We start from the raw sequence: 19,262 nt of genomic DNA, 5'->3' as shown, positions 1-19,262 counted from the left end.
AGCAGGGCAAAATCGAATGCAAAAGACAGAGCCCTATCTTCCTGCATCCGTTCCACTGTGACGTCAAAACCAGAAGCCCAAGACAAGTAATTTAAAAAAAAAAATTAGGGGTTCAGGCTTAAAATCTAATTTGGGTTGTAACATTCAGGGTTGTATGAACCAGCCATTGAAATGATTTAATGTATGAATTCAGTCTGTTGTGGATTATTCAGTAAATCTTGATTAAACAAATCATGGCTTAACAGTATGGACCCAGCCATACCTTCTGTGTGAGAAACATTGTACAATATTAGGCCTGCTATATTTGGGCAGCACAATACATTCAACTGCTAGATAGCAGCAAAGAGAAACATAAACATTTAAATCTTTATTTCCTGTCTTCTTAATTTTTTGCTGTAGGAGCAATTTATAATCTAACTTTAGCCTGTTTTCTGGTTTGTTTTCAGTGTCTCCTAATCAACCAAGGGCTGCAAAATCAAACTAAAATGAATTCCATGAATTGTCTAAGCAATCCAAGTGCTATTTTATAAATTATTTCAATAAAATCTACCAAAGCTGTGTGCAAATATTGTTTCTGTGAAATAATGTATTGTTGTAGTTTGATCATCATTACACTCTGATGTTCTTTAATTTTTAATATCAAATTACTTCAACATTACCGCGGCTCTGCGTTGGTCAAGGTTTGGGATTAGGATGTGGATGACCCAAATTCTAATCCATCCTCAGCCATACAAGTTTCTCATGACTTTGGAACAGTCATTCTCTTTCAGCCCAACCTCTCCCGCTGGATGGTTACTGTGGGGAAAAATAGGAAGAAGCAGCACTATCTTGGGCTCTTGAATGAAAGCTGGGATATACAGTAAATCCAATAAAGAAATCACATGTTTATAAATGTGTACAATTCTTATTAACTACTTAATTTCCAGGTAGAGCAGATTGTCCCTACTATGCTAAGGCAGAACTCCTTGCTGACTATCTGGGAAAAAATTTGCCTAACTTCAGGATACACAAGATTGTTCAACATCCTGACAACTGGGAGGTAAAATTATTTCAGTCTGGTTCACTAGTGAGGAGCTTCTCTACTTTTGGAATCCATTAACCATCAGAAGTATCTTTACAGGTAGCAGAAGAGAGAGATGGGATAAATGTACGCTGCATAACATAGTTATATGGAAACAATGATGAAGAAAGCTAATGAACTCTGCTAGCCTTTGAGTTCGGTTATTTGTAACATATCAAATGTATGATGGCTTGAGGCATAAAATGAGGACCCAGATTGTTGGGGGCAATTAAGCTGACTGTAATAATGCCGCTTGGGGTGTGTGTGTGTGAAAGCCCTAATAAGCAGGCATATACATAGAATGAAGGCTACTGCTAAGCTTGTAAGCCGCCCTGAGTCTTCGGAGAAGGGCGGGATATAAATGGAATTAAAATAAATAATAAAGTTTAGGAAATCTACAATAGCTTTTTATGACTTTAATATTTATTGATGGATAAAAGTGGCACTGATGATACACAAAAGCTTCATCTGTTTTGCTTGGACCAAATGATGAAAAAGTCTCCCACTTCATAATTTATGTAAATCAAAAATAGTGAGTGTATTTCATCTGCAGACTGAGCTGACCTTGGGCATTCAAATACGGGTACCAAATGTTACGTGGTGGGCAAGTTGCTTTGCTAGTATGTGAGCTCTCTTCCATTCGAATGGAAGTATCCACATTCATAGATTCTATACAGAAATATACTTTTCATATTAGCCTCTTGTTCTGTATGAAGGGACAATGTTTGGATAATAGTAGGAAATGGAAGGATGGTTATTTCAACATGGCAATGAAAGCCATTTATGGATTGATACATATTAGCATTGCATGATATGCTTAATTTGAGGGCATTTATCTTTAGAAGTGGCTTCAGGAGATCTGTAATGAGAATGGCTGGAAACACAAACGCTCCCCAATTATTTGGCGAGAACTGTTGGACCGTGGTGGAAGGGGCCTTCTTCTAGGGGGATTCAATGAATTTCTAGAACATGCTCAGGTAAAAATCTGCATGTTGACTTGTTGCATATTGATTTTTCTGCTAGCTTCTTTTCTTTTCTCATCAATCTGTTTTTAATTGTTTTCAGACTGACCAAATTTCAGTATACAGTATATTTTACCATAACTCAACCCAATGCTTCAGTCAGCTTAGTTAAAATTGTTAGGGAATTAGTGAATGGAATTTTAAATATATCAGTAAAATATCTGAATCTCATTGAAGGACATTTGAAACATAATATAAAGGAATAGAACAGTTTGTTAAAGTAAATGGAAAAGGAATTTCCATTTGAAAGACTAATGAATCAGTTTTGGTAATCAGCAAAATATTTGTAACAGTACTGTACATAATTGTAGAACTTTATTCACTAGGTAAAATAATTCTAAAGAATCTTGCCAATCACCAAGATAATTGGTCATGGGATCCTGTATACTGTTGATCTAGACTAATGGGTGATATGTAGTAGATTAGCAAAAGTTTTTGTTTCCCAATTACTTAAAAATAGCAATAACAGAATGTAAAAATGTTGAAATGAAGAAAAATGAGTACAGTAATGAATGGATTTTGAGGAAGTAAACTGCCAATAAGGTGGTAGCAGCTGATCTTGACCAATCTTGAAAAGCTGTGCAGAAGTAGGACTTGGAAGGAAAACCATCAGAAAATCCCAGAGCTGTAGATTAAACTGGGAAGAAAACAAAACACTTTTGCATGTCCCTGGAGTCACTAGATTTTTTGTGGGAACTCTGAACTGAGTTCATATCTGGATTTAAAACAAATCCATACATCAAGAAATTTCCAGAGACACCATATTGTTAAACTCCGAGAATATGTCTTTGCTCTTGACTTTGTGGTAGAATAAGGGCCTGGTGAACATAAAATCTGGCAAAATTGAAATCTGCTTCCCACGTTATGTTATTTACGTAACACCTGTTCGTCTTGGACATTTAATGTCATAAATTTAGATTGCTCTCCCTATTCTGTTATTATTTCTATATTTTTGTAATCAAATGTGTTTTGGTCTTCAGAATTTGAGATAAATTGATATTTATTGATCAGCCTTTTTAATCTTCAGCAATACTATAACATCACATCAGATATGATGACTGAAGAGATGTTACTAATAGCTAATGAAAACTTGCAGACTTGCACAGAAATTGAAGCAGAAGAGAAAGAACTAAAAAGTCTTATCAACCCCTTGCACATTTGGCTTAATAGGTGAGAAGACGAAAAAGAAACAACAAAGTCTGAAACACGTTAATTCATTTTTTTCTTATTAATACAGTGATTACAGAGTCATATTTGCTGAACTGGAAGCACCTATACCAGTGAGTGCATTCTTTTGTCGTGATTCCAAGATTTCCAGATTAGCAGTCAAGAACGTGGGTAATTCCTCTTTAGGGTCCAACTGCAGATTGCCACTGTCCGTTAGCTATGGGAAAGTAGGAGAATGATCCCTGCCATCTATCTGACCATGCTGCTTAGTTGGCTCAAAATAGGAATCTGTATATTTTTGCTGATTCCTGGATGTGTTATTGCCATTAAATTGGTTTTCTTTTGTTTCATCATTTTTTGTGATTAAATAAAATGGGGAAATTCACAGATATTTATCATTGTGTTTCTTACACGTTTATATATAATCTCCTAAGGCAAATATATTTTCAACTGTGCTAAACCCATAGATGCAAATGTTTGGTGGAGGGGGTAATATTTGTCAGATCACATACCGGTAACTGAATTTGATCAGTATCAAAAAGTTAAGCTTGGGTGGCATTTGGATGGAAAATCACCAGGAAATCTAGATTCTAGGCCACAGATGTCAAACTCTCCATGTCATGTGACGTGTTGCGACGTATCAGGACTTTTTTCGGATTGCCAAAGCTGGGGTGGGCACAGCCTCCGCATGATGCAACCAGCCCACAGGCCGGCAGTTTGACACCCCTGTTCTAGGCTATGGGTTAGAATGACAAATTCAAAAACATTGCTGGAAGAAAGCAATGCAAGCAATTTCCATATTGTTACCAAGAAAACTATATGAAAACTTGATTTCATTTGAAAGATAGGATAAAAATCTCCCCAGATTCGTTCAAAATCTCTCTTTTAAAAAAGGAGGAAAGTACTTTACAGATACTTGCAAGGAAAGTCTCTGCCAGTGTAGTTGTTTTTCTCAGAATTAGTTCACCCACCCACCCCATTCCAGATGCTTATGCTAGCACGGAATAAAGCAAAAGGGCATCAGCACACAGGATTGGTATGTAATATGCAGATCCTTTCAATATATAGACATACATACATACATACATACATACATACATACATACACATACATACATATTAATATATTGTGAGGGATTTGATGGACTAAGGAGGCTTTGGTCTCCCTTTCTTGCCACTTGCTTTGCAAAATTTCACCACTACCGCCAACCTGCCCCCAATGAACTGAAAAATAAATTCTATGGATACCAAATGCTTCAGAACTAAAGGTTTTCCTTACTGCTTTTTTCTTAGAGCATGCAGTTCTGCCAGCTATCATCTGATCCCTTTATTAACCAATGGAGAAATATTTGGAATGGAAACTGAGATAAGCCTTCATTTGTTTGACAGTAGTAGTTTCAAAGAAATTCTTCATGGCATTGTTATGGAGACTCAAGATTTAGCATCCCCAGTCCTTCGTAGTGTCACCTTACATACTGAACTGGAGGAGATTTTCCTTGATGCTGATATCATCATTTTGTTTGACGACATCCTGCAGGAAACAATCCCAACACTCGAACACTGTATCCACCAAGTGACTAATCAATGTAAAACATATGGCCCTTTGATAGAGCAGAATGCCAAAAGCAATGTCAAAATTATTGTGATGGGAAAAACTTTTACCAACCTTAAGTCATTAATGCTTATGACATACGCACCCTCTATAAATCCTAAAAATATTATCACTCTTGCAATGCTGTTGGAAAGTGAAGCGAAGGCTGTGGTAGCAAGAAAAATGCAAATGCACCCAGCAGGTATGTTAGATGCTTAATCATTGAATTAGTTGGACTATTTTTGTTTCATGTTTAAAACTGTAACAAAGACAAACTATAAATGAAAATTAAAGCATGTCCAGAGAGATGACCTTAGAGAAAGAATCTAAAGGCCATTTTAGGTAAACACTAGGGCAAAAGAAACATGTTAAATCTAGAGAGTCAGAAGAGTGTTATGAAGAGACCTAGACTATTCCCACCGGGTCCTCTCCTGAAAAGGGAACTTGGGAAGATTTGGAATATTAATGTTGGCCTTCTTAGATAGACAGATCAGGAAAGAGTTTCCATAAGAGGACTAGAGTCATACTTTATTGAGATACAACAGAGGTGTCAAACTTGCAACGTCACGTGACGTGTCGCAATGTATTGTGACTTTTTTGCCATTGCCAGCAATGGGGTGGGCGCGGTTTCGCTATGATGCATTCGGCCCACGGGCCAGCAGTTTGACACCCCTGGTCTACACTAACAAAATCTTGCAAATCAGTCCATGTCTCTTCCCCTTACACGCTAGGGAGATGGGAAAGAGTTAGTCGGAGTCCTTTCGTAAAATGGCTCTCCGCATATTCCCAGGAAAATTGAAGTCAGGGGGCATGGGAATGAAGTGCAGATGTGTTGTTCCACTCCCAGGCCATCCTCTATTTTCTCTAAAGGCATATGGAAGGATCCTAATTCATGAGCTGATAAATGGATTCCAGTTAGTAATAGTATGATTTCACAAGGCTATAAATTTTGAGGGATTGGATATACACAGAAGACAAGTTGTTCAATATTGTGCATGAATGTAAAGGAATTCTGGTGCTTTAGGGAAGAGAATGTGAAGGACTCAGATAAAGCCCACACAAATGATAGTTGTTATTTATGCTGGTGACCATGTTGACTACATGGCACCTCCAAATTAGAAGAACTGTATGCTGGGGAACAATTACAGGGACTATTATTGACTCCATATGGGTTTGAGACATTTTAGTGCCAATTAGGGTGCTGAAATAGGTTAATCTTTCGTCTTGTTAGTCTGTTCTTTCAATTTTCCATTGTTGTCTTCAACAGGAATAAAAAACCTCATTGTCTGGGGGAACATCAGTGGCAATAGCTTCGTTGATCTGAGTAAAACAGAGCTATATAGATATGATAGTGCCATCTGGGGCCCACCAAGTTTTTTTCGTCCTTTGTTGGATGTGCTATTTGATCGGTATTCTTTCTGATATTTTTAAAATTGGTATTATATAATTCTTGAAACATTATAGAAGCATGGAAAGATTGACAGGCTGACATTAAAGTGTTAAGACTGCTGTCTACTTAAATTTAAAATTGCTTTGTAACATCAATAGTTTTGTTTATGTTCAACACCCAAAATAATTAGCAGTAAAAGTATGTAAATCTTTTTTGATATTAGGCATTTTCCTATAGCTTTACATCTACCAACAGAGTTCTAGAACTCTGGTGCAGATTAAAATTTCTATGATATATTTCTAACCCTGTATGTAATGCTGTATTATTAAAGAATATCATTACCTAAAGCTTGGTATTTTCCTTTAAAATAATTAAGGTTACCACATTAAAAAGTAAATAAATGGGCTGCTCTGGCAATTAACAGCTTTATAGCATACAGAATAACAGAGTTGGAAGGGACTTCTTCCAACCCTCTGCTCAGGCAGGAAACCCCGTACCATTTCAGGCAAATGGTTGTCCAGCTTTAAACTAATGCTCTTTTAAAGTTCTACTTCATGGATTTTAAGACACATTTTTGCTACCAGAATTGTTTCTGGATATTGTTTCCTGAATTTTCTGTTACAGATATCTGTATTGGTCAAATCTAAATAGCTTAGAAATATAATAAAACACATGACAATAGTTTGTAAAGTCGTAATATTTAGTTTAGTTATCTCCCTAATACCATAATTACTGTGTCTCTGATACCAAAATGACTGCCTGAATAACTTTCTAAATATAATAATAAGGTAGATTTTTATTTTTAAGGATAACTGGTTTTACAGGAGGAGAGCTCCAGCACAGAAGCTTGTCTCCAGGATCCCCTCCTGCTAATTTAAATTTTTTGATTGACATTCATCTTGTCAGAGGACATTTTACATTTGTTTTCTGTATTATGTTTTTAAAAAGCTGTAATTTCTTGTTAACAGTGAATGGATGCAAATTGAATTTGTGGCTTCATTGAGTTCATTAAGTTCTTGGGGAGCTCGTGGTATAGGAATGGCACCTGCACATACAGTTGCTACTATGCTGAGATACTGGTACCAAGGATCCCCTCCTGGAGAAATGATCTCCTTGGGAGTAATTAGCGAAGGTAAATGTTCTGAAAAGCCTTTCTGTCCCACTTACTTTGGTGTAACTAAAGCCTTTTTCACCAAAGCTGAATATTTTCAACAAGGGATCCCTGTAGGGGGGGGTCAAAAAAGCCAAGATGGCAGATGTGACTGTGTTTTTAAAGCCCTGCACCTGTAAAATGCACAGCCCTTTTAGCTAAGTGATCGGGATGCAGGGGCTGCAGAGGTGCCATCAATCCCTCCTCTTGGATGAGACTGATAATTAATGCTATCAGGGTGATGATTTTGTGCCTTCGAGTCAGTTTTGATTCCTGGAAACTTCCTAGTCTAGTTCCTGCAGTTTTCTTACCAGGTTTTCAGACGTGATTTGCCATTGCCTGCTTCCTTAGGGCTAAGCATCAAGGAAATCCAGCTGGCTTTGTGTCCAAAACAGGACTGGGACTAATACCCTCTGCAACACTAAACTGGTTTTATCCCGTGAGTTTGCAGGATCTACTTTAAACAGGAGCCAATTCTCTGAATCTCAGTTTAGAAATCTAACTGAAATAGGAACATTAGATGTAATCGTCATAAATGTTTCTGTCTTTGTCCATTGTTTATTTTATTTTACATAGAAGTAGACGTGTGCATAGAAGTAGACATGTGCTACTCTTCTTTGTTATAATAGGGCAACTGCTTCTCCGATATTGTATTTTTGGATATGTAAGAGTTGTTCTATGGATCTGCATATAGGTTTGGCATCAAATTAATCTGGCCGTCTGGCCTGCACGTATATTTCATATTTGTTCATTTATGTATAACTTATATATATTTATTATAACGATCAGTCTCTTCCCAACATTTATAATCAATCCCTATTTTAGGGGAGTAGTGTGTGTGATCCTCAAGCAAAATGAGAACTTAGGGTTTTTTTAATGAACAACTTGGTACAGTTAGAAATAATAACAATTGACATTTATTATTAACGATAATAATGGTGCTCTTTTGGTTTTTTCTCAGATGGATTTCTAAGAAATCATGCATCAGTAAGATTTAATACAGTTTTATTTACCAAATTAATAACTTCTCTTTAGATCTGTAAAATATTGTAATATCTTCTAGATTATACCTCTGCTAGTGGCCATGTCTAGAAAATGTAGTTTAAACCTAAATTATAGTGATTAGAACAGTTCTCTCTCCATCATAGCAATGGGAGTAATTCCTAGACCAGAGAGGAGTATTTATTGCTAAAAGTCAGTTCTAGTCATTCTGTTTTATTTTTTTAGAATTAGAACGGAGGGATGTGCATCATATTCTTGTGATGCTCAAATGGCATAGAAAAAATATCTGCATATTATGGATTTATTATTTGTGTGTTTTATATTTTTGAAGTCAATTATTTCTGTTCCTTAGGTCAATTTGGACTACCTGAGGGGATTGTCTATTCAATGCCCATAAGGTTTGAGAATGGCAGCTGGGAGATCTATACAGAAATAGGAATTAATGAAAAAACTCAATCGTATCTTCTGATCCTGGCCTGTGATCTCATTCGGGTAAAATCATATTGTTTATGTATATATTCATTTTTTCATATTTGTATTTTTCATATCAAATTATTCATATAATTTGTCCTTTTAGTTTGGATAACCTAGAAAGTTTTCGTCAAGATATTATAGCTGTTCTACAAAGTGAGCCTTATCTGCAAATGACACACTTAGTCATTTAGAGTCTAGTGTCTAGTTCTTTTTTATCATTGAAATTGAAATTTAAACATTAAAATTAATTTGAAAATTATTAAATTATTATATTACAATTATTTTCTTGATGGTTTGTTAGCTGTTTATTTTGGACAATGGAAAAAAGAATATGTACATAATAGGGCATGATGCATGAAATAATTGACAGCTTTTATAAATTTATTGATAATGTGAATTCAAAAAGACAAGCTGAAGGTTTTTACATCATCAGTGGGCAATGGCAACAAGTGGTGTATCTGATAAAAAATTTTTATGAACATAAAAATTAGCAAAAATCATTATAAAAATAAAAATTACATTATTTTGTGGAAATTATAATTTCCGTTAAAATCAAATCTACTTATGATATTAACAGATTAATTGTTTAGGAGTAACACATTATTGTAGGAGTAACACATTATATACAAGTAGCTGTATTAATGAAAAGTCTTTATTAATTGAAAGTCTTCTTATCAGTGTTATTATAAATCACCTCCAATTGATACAGTTTTTTTCTATTCAGGAAAAACAAGTTGCCTTAGGTGAAGTAGCAGAACTGAATCCACAGAGAAGAGGTAAATATCAGTAGCAAGTTTTTAATACTGATTGTTGTGGGACAGGGAGTATAAACAACTACTTATATAGTAGAGTGCCCTCTGGAGTTAACATTTTTTCCCCACTGTTGCTGTAATTACTACTAGTATTTTCTCAGTGGTAGTTTGCTTAAAGTTATGAAGTTACCGTATTTTCTGGCGTATAAGACGACTTTTTAACCCATGAAAATCTTCTCAAAAATCAGGGGTCGTCTTATACGCCGGATGCTGAAACTTTAGGGACAGGGCTGGCTGGAAAACCTGGAGCGGATCTCCCATTTGGTCTGCGCAGGGAAAGCGGGACCAATTGGAGAAGAAGCCGCAGTCTGTGATTTTTTACAGGCTGGGGTCTGGGCGTCTTTCCTTCTAAAGTTGAAGAGCAGCTGCAGTCTATCCCAACTTGAAAGGCAGGTGGGGAATGCAGCAGCCAGAGCAGCTGCTTAGCTCTAAGGACACATTTGACTCAGGAACTGGGCGGGCTGGCTGGAAAACCTGGAGCGGATCTCCCATTTGGGAAAGCTTTAGAGTGAATTAGGAAAAGTTTAATCCACTTGCACTGTTTTATGTTTACATGTTTGATGACAAACAGCCTTATGTTTATAAGTGACAGTTTTCCTACTAAGTACCTGCATGTCATAAGCATTTGAATTAAAATTACCATATTAAAATCAAATCTGATGTTTTTTTAATTTTTATTTGGTGTGCATTGGAAGAGGGGTAGTCTTATACAGCGAGTATAGCCCAAACCCTATAATTTAACAGGAAATGTAGGGGGTCGTCTTATACGCCAGAAAATACGGTAGTGGAATATGAGGGAAGGAAGAGTTAAGAATTATTTCTGGTGAAGTTTTCAAAACAATTATTTTAAAAATACTGAAAACTTAGGATCCTTGCTGATAAATGCGGCTTGGGACAGGGGTTGTTCCTCTGTCCTAGTCCTATTAGACCTCTCAGCAGCTTTTGATACCATCGACCATGGTATCCTACTGCGGCGTCTCAGGGTGCTGGGAGTGGGGGGCACTGTTTTACAGTGGTTCTCCTCCTACCTCCTGGGCCACTCGCAGTCGGTGTTGACGGGAGGACAGAGGTCCACCCCGAGATCTCTCGTTTGTGGAGTCCCTCAGGGGTCGGTCCTCTCTCCCCTCCTGTTCAACATCTACATGAAGCTGCTGGGTGAGCTCATTCGTGGTTTCGGGGTGGGGTATCACCAGTACGCTGATGATACCTAACTTTTTCTTTCCACCCAGAACCAACCCAGTGATGCCCTCACCGTGATGTCCCATTGCCTGGAGGCGGTCCAGGTTTGGATGGGGAGAAACAGGCTTTGTCTCAATCCTGACAAGACTGAGTGGCTGTTCATACCGGCATCTCGGGCTGACCAGCCTTCTCCATCATTAACAATAGGGGATGAGGTATTACCCCCCGTTGAAAGGGCTCACAACTTGGGCGTCCTCCTGGATTTACGGCTCAGTTTGGAAGATCATATAGGAGCCGTGGCCAGGGGGGCTTTTGCCCAGATTCGCCTGGTGCGCCAGTTGCGTCCCTATCTGGACCGAGATGCTCTACGTACAGTCACTCATGCGCTCGTGACCTCCCGGTTAGACTACTGCAATGCCCTCTACAAGCGGACTTGTATGCCCTTAGGGCAGTTCCTGCCTCATGGGCGCGACCTGTCGCCTGTTTCCATACTCCCCTTAATGACGATACCAAGCTTTGGGATTCCGAGAGGTGGCTGGGCTTAGATAGGGGCCTCGAGTCAAGACATGCTAAGAGGCCCCTGATAAAATTTTTAGCCGGTTATTTTAAGAGGTTAGGGAGGGGGAGGGAGGGGGGGGTAGGGAGGGAATCTTTAACCGGCACTCAGTCTGGTCCTGTTAGAGGTCCTGACGGGACGGGGTCGGGGGAGGTGGCTGCTGGTTCTGGGAATGTGGGGGTGGGGCTTCAAATCCCCACGGCGATAGGGAATGGCAGCAGGTGTTTGCGCGGAGGGCCATATCAACATCTGGGATCGCGCCCCCGCTATCTCCGAGCGGTGGCGCGCTCCGACCCTCCGGTTAGCACCCTCCTACCCGGGGATGAGGGTGATCAGGCCCCTGAGCTCAGGTTGGTCTATTTTAACGCTAGATCCGTAGTTAACAAAGCTCCCCTCATCCGTGATCTGATCGAGGAGGAATGTGCGGATCTAGCGTGCATCACGGAAACTTGGTTGGGTTCGGAGGGAGGGGTGCCTCTCACCGAGTTATGCCCGCCAGGTTTCCGGGTGCTGCACCAGCCACGGGCTCAGGGCAGGGGTGGTGGGGTGGCAGTGGTTATTCGGGAGACTTTGTGTCCCCGGGAGGCCACCATTGTCCAGATGGCCGGGAGTGAATCCCTCCTCTTGAGATGTGGTCCTCGGGTTCAGTTGGGCTTGTTGCTCACATACCTGGCGCCCAGCTGTGTGGCAACAGCCCTGCCTGAGCTGCTCGACACCCTCTCAGGGTTGGCGGTGGAGTTCCCCAGGCTTATAGTCCTGGGTGACTTCAACCTGCCATCACTGGGGGGGTCGTCGGAGTTAGCTCGGGAGTTCATGGCTTCCATGACAGCCATGGGCCTGACCCAGGTTATTGAGGGCCCTACTCACGAGGGGGATCATACTCTCGACCTGGTGTTCCTGTCTGGACAGTGGTTGGATGATCTGGGAGGGGGTTCTCCGTCCATCACCCCTCTGTCATGGTCAGATCATCACCTCCTGAGGCTGGTTTTCCGTCATGCCATCCCCCGCCGCTGGGCGGCGGAACCGACCAGGTGGTTCCGCCCCAGGCGCCTAATGGACCCGGACCGGTTCCAGAGGGCGCTTGGGCCGATACCTATCACCCTTACCCACAGCCCAGTCGATGCTCTGGTGGAGGGCTGGGAAACGGCTGCCACCAGGGCACTTGACTGTGTTGTACCCATGCGACCTCTGACTCGGCGCAGATCCCGTTGGGCTCCATGGTTCTCGGTGGAGCTTCGGGAGATGAAGCGTCGGAGACGAGGTCTAGAGAGCGGTTGGAGATCCAGCCGATCCGAATCCGACCGATTGCAGTTAAGAACCTTTATAAGGTCTTATCTTGCGGCGATAAGGACGGCGAAGTCTAACTACTTTGCCGCCCTTGTCGCGTCCGCAGATAATCGCCCGGCCGCCCTGTTTAGGGTGACTCGCTCCCTCCTTAACCAGGAGGTGAGGGAGGATCCCTTGCAGGGACGAGCCGAGGAGTTCAGTCATCATCTGACGGACAAAATCGCTCGGATCCGGACCGGCTTGGACTCTGACTGGGCAGAGTCTGATGTGGAGGAATCAGGCGGTCTTGAGCATGTTATCTGGACTGAGTTCGACCCTGTTTCCCCTGATGATGTGGACAGGATCATGGGGAGACTGAGCTCCACCACCTGTTTGTTGGATCCGTGCCCCTCCTGGCTAGCTTATGCGGCTCGGGAGGGAACACGAGGCTGGTTCCATGCAGTAATAACTGCTTCTTTGAAGGAGGGTGTCTTCCCTGCCGCCTTGAAGGAGGCGGTGGTGAGACCCCTCCTCAAGAAGCCTGCTTTGGACCCGGCTGTTTTAAACAACTATCGTCCAGTCTCCAACCTTCGCTTTCTGGCGAAGGTTGTTGAGAGTGTGGTGGCGCATCAGCTCCCTCTGTTCCTGGAGGAAACTGATTATCTGGACCCGTACCAATCGGGCTTCAGGCCCGGACACAGCACGGAGACGGCATTGGTCGCGCTGGTGAATGATCTCTGGAGGGCTAGGGACAGGGGTTGCTCCTCTGTCCTGGTCCTATTAGATCTCTCAGCGGCTTTCGATACCATCGACCATGGTATCCTGCTGCGGCGTCTCAGGGGGTTGGGAGTGGGAGGCACCGTTCTACGGTGGTTCTCCTCCTACCTCCAGGGCCGCTCGCAGTCGGTGTTGACAGGAGGGCAGAGATCCGCCCCGAGGTCTCTCATTTGTGGAGTCCCTCAGGGGTCGGTTCTCTCGCCTCTCCTGTTCAACATCTATATGAAGCCGCTGGGCGAGATCATTCGTGGTTTTGGGGTGGGGAATCACCAGTACGCTGATGATACCCAACTTTTTCTTTCCACCCCGAACCAACCCACTGATGCCCTCTCCTTGATGTCCCGGTGCCTGGAGGCGGTTCAGGTCTGGATGGGGAGAAACAGGCTTCGTCTCAATCCCGCCAAGACTGAGTGGCTGTGCATATCGGCGTCTCGGGTTAACCAAGTTATTCCACCTCTAATGATGGGGGGTGAGGTGTTACCCCCCGTTGAAAGGGCTCGCAACTTGGGCGTCCTCCTGGATTCACGGCTCAATTTTGAAGATCACATAGGAGCCGTGACCAGGGGGGCTTTTGCACAGGTTCGCCTGGTGCGCCAGTTGCGTCCCTATCTGGACCGAGACGCCCTACGCACAGTCACTCATGCGCTTGTGACCTCCCGTTTGGACTACTGTAACGCTCTCTACATGGGGCTGCCCTTGAAGACCACTCGGAGGCTTCAACTGGTGCAGAATGCGGCCGCGCGAGTTGTAATGGGGGTTTCCCGATACTCCCATGTAACACCTCTACTCCGCGAGCTGCATTGGCTTCCGGTTGCCCTCCGGGTGAAATTCAAGGTGCTGGTTATTACCTATAAAGCCCTACATGGCCTGGGTCCGGGTTATTTGAGGGAACACCTGCTGCCGGCATCAAACGCCCTTCACCCAGTGCGCTCCCACAGGGAGGGTCTGCTCAGGGTTCCGCCGGTGAGAGATTGCCGGCGGGTGACACCCAGGGATAGGGCCTTCTCAGTGGGAGCGCCTGCCCTCTGGAACCAGCTGCCGGTGGAGCTGAGGACTGCTCCCGACCTCCGATCATTCCGCCGGGGCCTGAAGACCTGGCTCTTTGAGCTCTCGGGCCCAGGCTGAGGAGAAAATTTTAACTGGGGTTTTTAGTGTACAGGGTGAATTTAATGCTTTTTAATTGGTTTTAACTTTTGTATGTTTTGATTTTTAATTCCCTGTAAACCGCCCTGAGTCCTCAGGGAAAGGGCGGTATACAAATGCAACTAAATAAATAAATAAATAAATAAAATACATGGGGCTACCCTTGAGGACCACCCGAAAGCTTCAACTGGTGCAGAATTCAGCCGCACGAGTTTTGATGGGAGCTTCCCAATACTCCCGTGTAACACCTCTTCTCCGTGAGCTACATTGGCTTCCGGTTGCCCTCCGGGTGACATTCAAGGTGCTGGTAATGACCTATAAAGCCCTAAATGGACTATCTAAGGGAACACCTGCTGCCGGCATCATCTTCCCATCGTCCTGTGCGCCCCCACAGGGAGGGCCTTCTCAGGGTACTGCCGGTTAATGAATGCCAGCGGGTTATTGCCAGGGGAAGGGCGTTCTCTGTGGGTGCGCCTGCCCTATGGAACCAACTACCCACGGAACTTAGGACTGCCCCCGACCTTCGCTCATTTCGCCGGGACCTGAAAACTTGGCTCTTTGATCTGTTTGGTCCAGACTGTGGGGTTGTTAATTTAACTGGGTTTTAGATTTACTCTTGGGGCTTGAATTTAATTTAATTGTTTTAATTGATTTAAATTTTTTGTATTTCATGGTTTTAACTGCCCTGTAAACCGCCCTGAGTCCTACGGGAATAGGGCGGTATACAAATTCAATAAAATAAATAAATACATAAAATACTGTATCAATCACTGTTATGCCAGCTGCTTCATCTGACTGCTGTCCTGCTTGAAATAAGAGTTTGTTCCTTGGCTTTTTCTTGATTCTTTAACAAAAATTGCAGCTATGTTCCTAAATTGGAGAGTTTGGTAATTTGTTTCTGTGGGGAAAAAATAGAAAATGAAATAGAAATAAATAAAAAACAGCTCTGCTACCTTTGGAGTTTAGCCCTTGACATTTTGAATTTATACATCCCTAATTTACAATATAAATCTATAGATGTCTATACAAATCAAATTTCATGGAGCAACTTTCAGACACATGGATATAACAATGCAATTTTAACTTCAAACAGTAATAACAATAACATTTTAACTAGCTTATTTTTTGGATTCTGCTAGTCTTTAAAATATAGATATGATAACTCAGTTTGTTATGGCCAATTGACAATGTGTGTTTTATTTATCTTCATATTAATAGAATGAGTATAGTTAAATGGACAACACAAATATTATTTCTTACAGACGTCCATGCGATATATCGTGATGTAGAAGAAGAGGAAGACTTTGAAGTAAATGACGGTAAGGCAAAGAAATGTTTTAATATATTAAAAACTGCAATTAAAAATAATTATTATCATCCCCTACACATTCTTTTATTTTACAAAATTAAAACAAAAATAAAATACTAAAAATGTTAATAATACAGAGTTTTAAAGAAATGATAGTAAAAGGCAGGGCTTTTTTTTTCATAGAACGCTCAGAACGGAGTTCCGGCACCTTTTTTGGATGGAACCTTATAGGGTAGGCAAGGCAGGTTGTATAACATGTGTGAGTTCCGGCACCTTTTTCTTTTACAAAAAAAGCACTGGTAAAAGGTAAAGGTTCCCCTGCACATGCGTGCTAGTCGTTTCCAACTCTAGGGGCCGGTGCTCATCTCCGTTTCAAAGCCGAAGAGCCAGCGCTTGTGCGAGCACGTCTCCGTGGTCATGTGGCCGGCATGACTAGACGCCAAAGGCGCACGGAACCTTCCCACCGTAGTGGTCCCTATTTTTCTACTTACATTTTTACATGCTTTCGAACTGCTAGGTTGGCAGAAGCTGGGATGAGTAACAGGCGCTCACTCTGTTACGCAGCACTCAGGATTCGACCCGCCAAACTGCCGACCTTCCGATTGACAAGCTCAGCGTTCAGTTTCTCTATTTCTTCCCAAAATCTATACCTCTGTTTGTCTACCTTCCCAGTTTTATGCATCCTGCAATTAACAACTTTATTCTTACTTTGCATAGGTTTGCTGCAAATTACTCTGTATGTGTGTGCATGCAATGCATATGTATTTTTAACAGAATAACAGTTGGAAGGGACCTTAGAGATCTTCTAGTCCAGGCATGTCAACTGCCAGCCTGTGGGCCGGATGCATCACACCGATACCGCGCCAATCCCATTGCCGGCAATGGGGAAAAAGCCCTGACACATTGCGCGACATCACGTGACATTGCGAGTTTGACATGCCTGTAACATACCCTCTGTTCAAGCAGGAAACCCTATACCATTTCTGGCAAAAGGTATAACAATCTCTTCTTAAAAGCCTCCAGTGATGGAGTATCCATGACTTATTTTTTTTTTATTGAAAAGTTTTACAATACATTTTTTTAACCAAACAAAACCCCTCCCAACCCCCTCCCCTCTCCCCAACCCCTCCCTCCCTTCCCCCTCCCCCCTCCCCGACTTCCCAGAGCTAAATACAGGGTATAAAAATACAAACAATCATAATCTACCTTATGCAAACAACAATAAGCTATTAAATCTATCGCACTTTAACTCTTATAAAATAACTACAAGCAATATAAATATCACGTCAATACTTATTCAAATGCTAAATGAAACTTTTTAGTCCCATATTTATTCTGAATATAATCAATCCATTTTTTCCACTCCACAACATATCTCTGTTGCGAATGGTCTTTCAAGTACGCTGAAATCTTTGCCATTTCCGCCAGGTTGGAAACTTTTAAAGTCCATTCTTCTATAGTCGGCAGTTCTTCCTTCTTCCAATATTGCCCTACTAAAAGTCTTGCTGCCGTAATTAAATTCAACATCAACTTAGTGTCCACAACAGTAGTATCAGTAATAATACCCAGTAAAAACAATTGCGGACAAAACTTTATCCTTTTCTTAAATATCTTTTGCATATTCCACCAGATTTTAATCCAAAAAGCTTTAACCTTTTTACAGGTCCACCATATATGAAAATACATTGCATCTTCACCACCACACCTCCAACATTTAGGCTGGCAGTTCGGATACATACTTGCTAATTTTTTAGGATCTAAGTGCCACCTATAAAACATTTTATAAAAGTTCTCTCTTAAGTTTTGAGCTTGTGTAAATTTTACATTTCTCACCCAAATCTTTTCCCAAATATCCATTGTAATGACTTCTTGAAAATTCTGAGCCCACTTTATCATACAATCTTTAACAAGTTCTGTCTCTGAATCAATTTCTATCAATGCAAGATATATCCTTTTAATATGTGCTTGACCTTGATCTCTAATTTGCTTTACCAGATTTTCATCAGTCATTGAAAAACCAATTTTCTGGTCTTCTTTCCACCTGGCCCATAATTGCCCATACTGAAACCAAGTTTGTACAATCTTTTCTTCTCTTAAAATATTATACGGCTTCAAATGCCATACATTCCTTTCCAAACTTTAAATTTCCTTATATGTAGTCACATCATGTTTAAACCCAACACTTATATTTTCTATTGCGTGTTTCGGTATTGCCCATATAGGTATCTTACAATTTAACTTATGTCTATACTTTTTCCAAACTCGCAACAGAGCATGTCTTAAAATATGTACCTTGAACACATTATCCACCTTCTTATCATACAATAAATATGCATGCCAACCAAATAACAAATCATGGCCTTCAAGATTTAATAATCTCACTTGTGTTAAATTAATCCAATCACTTATCGCTGACAAAGCAGCAGCTTCATAGTATAGTTTAAGATTAGGCATTTTAAGACCACCTCTCTGACGCATATCCTGCATAATCTTAAATTTAACTCGTGGCCTTTTCCCTGCCCAGACAAATTTATTAATACCCTTTTGCCATTCCTCCAAGTTTGAATCCTTTTTAAGAATAGGTATCATTTGAAATAAAAATAAAAATTTCGGCAAAACATTCATTTTCACTGCTGCAATTCTTCCCAATAAAGATAATTGTAGTTTTTTCCAGCTATCCAATTCTTTTTGAACTTTTCCCATAACTTTTCATAATTATTTTTATATAGCTTTACATTTGAGGGTGACAAATATATCCCCAAATATTTAACCCTTTTAACAATTTCAAATCCCATTAGCTCTTCTAAAACAGCCTTTTGTGATACTGTCATATTCTTAGACAACATTTTAGTTTTTTGTATGTTAACCTTGAATCCAGAAACTTTCCCATATTGCATTATTATCTCCATCAGTTCTACAACTGAATCTTCAGGCTGAGTTACCGTAACAACCAGATCATCTGCAAACGCCCTCAGTCTGTAATCCTGATCTCTTATTTGAATTCCCCTAATTTTTTCCGAGTCCCGTATTTTAATCAATAATATCTCCAATGTTAAAACAAATAGTAAAGGTGACAACGGGCACTCCTGCCTTGTGCCCTTTTCAATGTTACATACTTCCATCAGACTATTATTAACTATTATACGGGCTGTTTGCTTTTGATATAGTGCCCTAATTGGTTGTAAAAATTTATCCCCAAAATTCATTTTATCTAATACTTTCAACAAAAATTGCCAATCCAATTGATCAAAGGCTTTTTCAGCATCCAAGAAGATCAACGCTGCAGGGATCTGATTGTTTCTTTCCAAAAATTCCAACAAATCAACTATATGCCTCACATTGTTCTTCATTTGTCTACCACTTA

General features: G+C 41.0%; 1 protein-coding gene across 1 annotated transcript in view; it reads left to right on the top strand.

The window, feature by feature from the left end:
- LOC308667492 (putative malate dehydrogenase 1B) overlaps positions 1-19,262 on the top strand; it is a gene marked incomplete at its 5' end in the record, with an annotated part of 40,063 nt that overhangs the window by 4,944 nt on the left and 15,857 nt on the right. The window contains 9 exons of the mRNA XM_081326741.1: positions 927-1,039; positions 1,903-2,037; positions 3,110-3,252; positions 4,543-5,042; positions 6,108-6,249; positions 7,199-7,362; positions 8,735-8,874; positions 9,581-9,632; positions 15,852-15,908. Coding sequence (XP_081182867.1) covers positions 927-1,039; positions 1,903-2,037; positions 3,110-3,252; positions 4,543-5,042; positions 6,108-6,249; positions 7,199-7,362; positions 8,735-8,874; positions 9,581-9,632; positions 15,852-15,908 — 1,446 coding nt within the window. The remainder of the gene's footprint in view (positions 1-926; positions 1,040-1,902; positions 2,038-3,109; positions 3,253-4,542; positions 5,043-6,107; positions 6,250-7,198; positions 7,363-8,734; positions 8,875-9,580; positions 9,633-15,851; positions 15,909-19,262) is intronic.

Source organism: Vipera berus (genome assembly GCF_964194415.1).
Source record: "Vipera berus genome assembly, chromosome: 1".
NCBI lineage: Eukaryota > Metazoa > Chordata > Lepidosauria > Squamata > Viperidae > Vipera > Vipera berus.
Note: the sequence above shows the minus strand (reverse complement) of the source record. Positions and strands in the feature narration are given on the sequence as shown.